Source organism: Nannospalax galili, unplaced genomic scaffold (assembly GCF_000622305.1).
Source record: "Nannospalax galili isolate Female #2095 unplaced genomic scaffold, S.galili_v1.0 scaffold433, whole genome shotgun sequence".
Classification (NCBI taxonomy): Eukaryota; Metazoa; Chordata; class Mammalia; order Rodentia; family Spalacidae; genus Nannospalax; species Nannospalax galili.
Genome location: NW_008338715.1, coordinates 10,329,209 through 10,335,230, shown reverse-complemented (window position 1 = coordinate 10,335,230; position 6,022 = coordinate 10,329,209). Strand labels below are relative to the sequence as shown.

General features: G+C 38.5%; 1 protein-coding gene across 2 annotated transcripts in view; it reads left to right on the top strand.

Moving 5' to 3' along the window:
• Positions 1-2,886: 2,886 nt before the first annotated feature.
• Exoc1l (exocyst complex component 1 like) overlaps positions 2,887-6,022 on the top strand; it is a 17,655-nt gene continuing 14,519 nt past the window's right edge. The window contains exon 1 of one of the 2 annotated variants that reach the window (XM_008833310.2): positions 2,887-3,075. In XM_008833310.2, the coding sequence (XP_008831532.1) occupies positions 2,955-3,075 (121 nt within the window). In that variant the 5' untranslated portion in view covers positions 2,887-2,954. The remainder of the gene's footprint in view (positions 3,076-6,022) is intronic. The other variant, XM_017798221.1, reaches the window with a different exon arrangement.

The following is a 6,022-nucleotide window of genomic DNA, read 5'->3' as shown; positions in this document are numbered from 1 at the left end:
TTTTGGCCTCCATGGGCATTACATGACATGGGTACACTTAACATACATGCAGGCAATACACTCATACACATAAAATAAAAATAATAAACCATTGTTTACATTTCTGTATTTTCAGTTTTCATGAAAAGTCATTTTCAGTACTTTAAAAAATATTTGATTTGCCGGGCTTGGTGGTGCATGCCTTTAATACCAGCACTTGGGAGGTAGAGGCAGGTGGATCTTTGTGAGTTTGAGGCCAGCCTGGTCTACATAGTGAATTCCAGGACAACTGGGGCTACAGGGAGACCCTGTCTCAAAAAGACTATATATACATATATATATATGATTCTTGAGAACTTCATACTATGTATTTTAATCATATTCAGACCCCCTTCCCCATTTCTACCCCCTTTTTACTACCCCTCAACTTCATGACTTCTATTATTATTTTTCTTTTTCTTTCTTTCTTTTTTTTTGTTTCCCAATGCTCTTGGGTATAAGTCCATCCTTTGGAGTTTGTTCAACTTAATAGTTGTTACACCCTTTAAGATAACTGTCTCTCCCTCTCCCAGCAGCTATCAATTGTCAATAGTTCCTCAGCTACGCTGAGAAGTGTCTAACTCCATCCACCCCACTGACCTTCACATTGCAAGGAACTAGCCTGGTTTTCACTGCCATGTCTCCAGTTTTTTGTTTTGTTTTGATTTTGTTTTTGTTTTTTAATTTTTATAAAAACTTTATTGAGAATTTCATACATGCATATATGGTGTTTTGATCAAATCCATGCCCACTCCCTCCCCTCCAACATTCCCCCCTCTGAAGAGGTAACCCTAAAATCTTTTAAGGATTAGATACAAGCTCCCAAATACTTTTGACATTTTTGGCCTTGGAACAGAGTACGTTGCTAACAGGCCCAAGGACATTTTGAGTTTTAGCCAAGAAACTGGCTATGTTTCTTTGGGGTCTTTTTACCCTAACTGCCTAGCCAATTCCTACCTCCTATTCTTATCACACCATCCCCTGAAGGGGTTACCTAAATTGCCAATAGGGAATAGGAACGCTGACCTCTCTGGCTTCTTCCATGCTGAACAGGGACGCAGGGTGAGGCAATTGGAGTACTCCTTCAGTGGGTCTATCTAAAAGACTCCCAAATTGCATAACTCTTTTCTCTAAGGGGAGAAGAAAGTCCGTCTCCAGTTTTGTTTTTTTTTTTAACAGAGTTTGGTCCATAGTCAATCCTTGATACATATTTGTTACTTGAATGACTAAGAGAACAACACAAAATCTTTATTGGCTCTTTACTTCTATGGAATAAAGTCCAAAAGACTAACCTGATATTTAAGGTACATAATTTGGCTTTGATCTGTCTTTCCAGACTTATCTTCGACCTTCAGAGTCATAGGATTAACTCCTGTTTTCTCACACATCCTGAATTAGTTATGTAACTTTAACAAAATACCAAAGATTGGATAATTTATAGGGATCAGTACTTCTCACATTGTACAAGTTGAGAAGTTCAAGATCAAGGTACCCTAATGTTCAGGTGTCTGGTGAGGGCTACATGCTCCTGAGGGTGGCGGGGAAACCATGGAGGACAGGGACACTATCCTCAAAAGACTGAGGGGGAGGTCAGGGGAAGGCTGAGTGAGGACTCTTTTCTAAAAGCCTAATCTCATTCATCAGGGAGAAGCCCTCACAGCAGAAGCACCTTTAAAGGTCCTATCTCTCAACTCCACCACGTGGCCACCCCTGAATTTTAGAGAGGACCACTTGGCACAGCACAGCCCTGGCTGGGTTTTACTGATGCACGGCTTTGCCTCCTCCATCTCTGTACTCTCTCAGTCTTCCAGCCCTCTCCCATGGCACTGCCTCAGATCCTTGCAGGTACAGAGGTCTTTTCTAAGACATACCTCCTGTTCCCTTCTCTTTTATGCCACATTATCACTTTTACAGTTACAATAATTATTTGATGTTGTCCCATTAAATCATAAGCTCCTTGAAAAGAGAACACCCTCCCAAGAAGCAATTCTAGTGTCACTCTAGTAGGTACCTAATATATTTTCATTCGAGTGGAAAAATAAATAGAAGTGTGCCCATTTAAATGCCCGTTTAAAAAATATTTTGTTATTTTTATATTATGTGTATGAGTGTATTGGCTGAATGCAGGTAAGTGCACCCATGTCATGCAATGCCGGCGGAGGACAGAAGAGGCCACCGGATCCCCTGGAACTGGAGTTACGGACAGTTGTTAGCTGCCATATGGGTGCTGGGATTCAAATCTGGGTCTTCCGCAAGAACAACCAGTGTTCTTAACCACTGAGCCATCTCTCCAGCCCCTTTAAATGCCCATTTTAAAAATAATGTAGAGCCAGGAATTGGTGCAAACATTCATGGAAGCAAAGGCTTGAGTGCATTGCAAGGGAGCACAGAAAAGAGGAAAGGAGACTTGTTGGAAGTGTAAGGAGCAAGCACAGATGCCTTTTTTCTGGGCAGTGAAAGCAAAGTTCTTAATGGAGGATGATCTGGATCAATAGCGCCAGACAGCTGATTTATATAATAGCCTCAAGCTGAAGTAGTGTTCTTTCTCTGCATAGTGCTGTGTGAAAGGGGAAAGGCTGCTAACCAGAGGATTCCACAAGTAGATCTGTGGCGGTCAGTCGGTGTTCAATATGTTTCCCCAACAGCGAGGCATAGGAGAGCTCCCAGAGAGCAGGCTGCTCAGGGCTGGATGCTGAACACTGCTGGTGGGGCTAGCTGCTGCTGGATTTTGGTTGCAGCTGCTGGGCTGCCACTGAGCAGGCACAGGAGTCAAGGGTTGAGCAGGCGGGGACTGTCCCAATCCTGGGCTACGAATGAGAAGTTAACAAGACTGAGGACCTGGAGGCTTGCACACCCAGAGGAGACTTCGCAGCAGCAACAGCAGCAGCAAGAAAGTGCCAGCTTGATCCAAAACAGGCCAAGTGGAACCGGAGGAGATGTCATCATTGGTAAAGGAGGACTTGGAGAAGAAATTGTTTAAGCCTCTCTCGCAGAATCTTTATGAGTTTATTGAGATTGAGTTCTCGGTCCAAGACAGGTATTACCTCTGTGTGTCAGGTGAGCTGTGCTTTCTGATACCATTTCAAAAGGCAAAGCATCTAAAGATGTGGGTGCGGGGGAAGGGGGGTGGGTAGGAGAATTTTTGTGTCTGTTTTCCCACACAGCACAAGCATGCATGGATCTCTTAGGAGTTTAATTAGTCAAGTTTAAGAATTTAGAGTACAAATTTTAAGTGCTAAAGTGAAAAAAAAGTATTAGATAATATTAATAGTTCAGAAATGAAACTAGGTGCATACTTCTCATGATTGATATATTTTGCCTCCAATCTTTAATTTGCTCTCACTGCACACAATTTTATTGAGTAAGAGCTCACTTCTAAAACTCCAACAGTGTTCTGGATATTTTTAAATACTGCAGAACTAAGTTATACAGCCGTTCTGAATGACTGGGATTCTCCCTTTTGTCCTAGAACAGAAACAAACCTTAGATTTTTCATCTGGTTACTTATTTAGACTTAGTAGTTTATTACTAAGTAGAGTTTATTACTCTACTTAGACTTAGTAGTTTATTTTGAAGATAGAAATTATCTTTTTAAAAAAAAAACTTTTTCTCATAGGAAAAACAACACCAATACTTTAATAATAGAAATTAGTTCACAAAGACTGAACTAAGAATAAGGGAATACTCTCTAAAGTATTTAGAGACCTGAAGTAAAATAAGTATTTTCTCTTATATTTTTTAAATATATGAAAATTACTCATGTATCAATTTTTGCATTATGGTTTTCCAAACCTGTAATATTTTATTTGGATAGAAATGTTTGTGCCATTATTGAATTTAATATGCAGCAATCCCTTTGCCTGATCCATGCCTCTTAACGCCCTTCAGGGGCTTTGGAGGAAAGTGCTGAGAAACTGAGTGCTTGTCCTTGAGCTGCCTCTTTAAGGCATACACCTATTAACTGATTCTGCTTTTCTTCCTGATAAATTGGCTTAGAAAGTCTTTCTAAAAGTATCCAGAGGGAGCATAGGAAAGTCAAGCATCTTTAAAGAAAGTGCGAAGAAGTCTCTAAAAGTTTTTCATTTCTAATAAATGCAGAACTATTTAACCAACAATAAGAATAGTAATACTTACCTAACACCTTAGCATATTTTGTTCTATTTTGCTATACATATGACAAATGGGGACTTAGCATATCAACAAATGTAAGAGGCTTGATCAGCTCATGAAAAGAAATTAAATTATATAAAAAGGTAAATTTAAAGTACTTAGAAAACTATATTGTATCCTCAGAACCAGATCACTGAATCAAAAGATTTTTACTTACTATGTTAAAGATGTTCATTCTAATATAAAACATAATAATTTTGTACTGTTGTGATTCCCGCTTTATAAAGATAATTTCTCATTATGCAAGATTGACAGTGTTTTAGAAGAAAAATTATAAAAATAAACAATAATTTATGTATCTAATTTATTAAATATATTTTAGCGCCTCCCCCCCAAATTATATATTTAGCTCAACTTGTTTTATCTAGTTTTTGTTTTAAAGTCTAAAATTAAACATTTGGAAATTATTTGGTGATTCTGACATATTCAAGGGGAAACAAGATCTTCTCAGAGGTGAGGGGGAAAAAAAGATGATTTCATGATATTCCAAATAAAAGTCAACAATAAACCTTCAGTTCCTAAACTTTCACAACTCTCCTTTACATCCATCAATCTAACAGCATTTTTCCCAAGTGTAACACCTTTTTATGACCATTGCAAAGACATTTCGACCGAACAGTGGTTTAAATGGTACTTGTCAGTCCTAAGACTTTGACGATGCTTTCTTTACTTGGGAACATCCACTAATGTGAAACAAAGAAGTCATTTCATACTTGTTGAGGCAGGTGGCTCTATACTTTAAGCACTGTCCACGTTCAGGGAATAGAGTCACAGTCACGTGATTTCTTCTTCATGCTCTGTAATCATGCATTTTTTTCAAATTAAACAGAACATATTTAAATACGGTTAAACTTTCTACTTAGTGGGGCCTGTCTTTTACAAGGTCTCAAAATAAGAGGATTGTCATTTTCTATTAAATCTTGATGGTTAGATGACTAATATCAAAACAAGACATCATAATTCAGTGTCCTTCTTAGTAGTTAGCTAGAAAGTACACAGGGCATTTCCTGGGACCTATGTCCTCTCAGGGTCTGCATGATGACTTCTCCCTGGGATTAGCTTCCCCAGCCGTTCACCACCACTGTTCCTACCAGTTAAAAGCAGTGTCTTCTGATGGAGGCAGGAGCTCTGTGGTCTACAGGAATGAGGAACAAGTAATGTATAGTGAGGGGAGTTGGAAACCCTGTGTTGTAGCGTCAGCTGAAACTGAATGGGAAGTAGCAAGACATGGCGGAACAGACCGTGAATGCTTGCAAGCAGATCTGTGAAATCTGGCTCCTCCTTTGTCTGCTTCACTGCTGTGAAATTGGGGATAAGATAATTATCCTCTCTGGCTTCAGTACTGTCATCTCTGAGACAGAAATAAAAACACCTGTAAAGTGCTCCCCTACTGAATCTTCATTAAGAAAAAACAAAATGTTAGTTTATATTCTAAATAAGTAAAAGGAGAGCCTAAAAAAAGTAGGCTTAATTTTTTTAAATGTGGACTAGAGTGATGGCTCAGTGGTTAAGAGCACTGGTTGCTCTTGCAGAGGACCTGGGTTCAGTTCCCAGCACTCACATGGTGGCTAACAACCATCTGTACCTCTAGTTCCAGGAGATCCAACACCCTCTTCTGACCTCCATGGGCATTGTACAACATGGGCACACTTACATACATGTAGGCAACACACTCATACACATAAAATAAAAATAATAAAATATTTTAAGTGTTTTAATATATAGGATATATATTAAATATATTATATATTTTAATATATATTTTAAATGTAAAGATATATGATGAACTATACATATTCATATACTGTACATATATTTATAATAAAATTAAAAT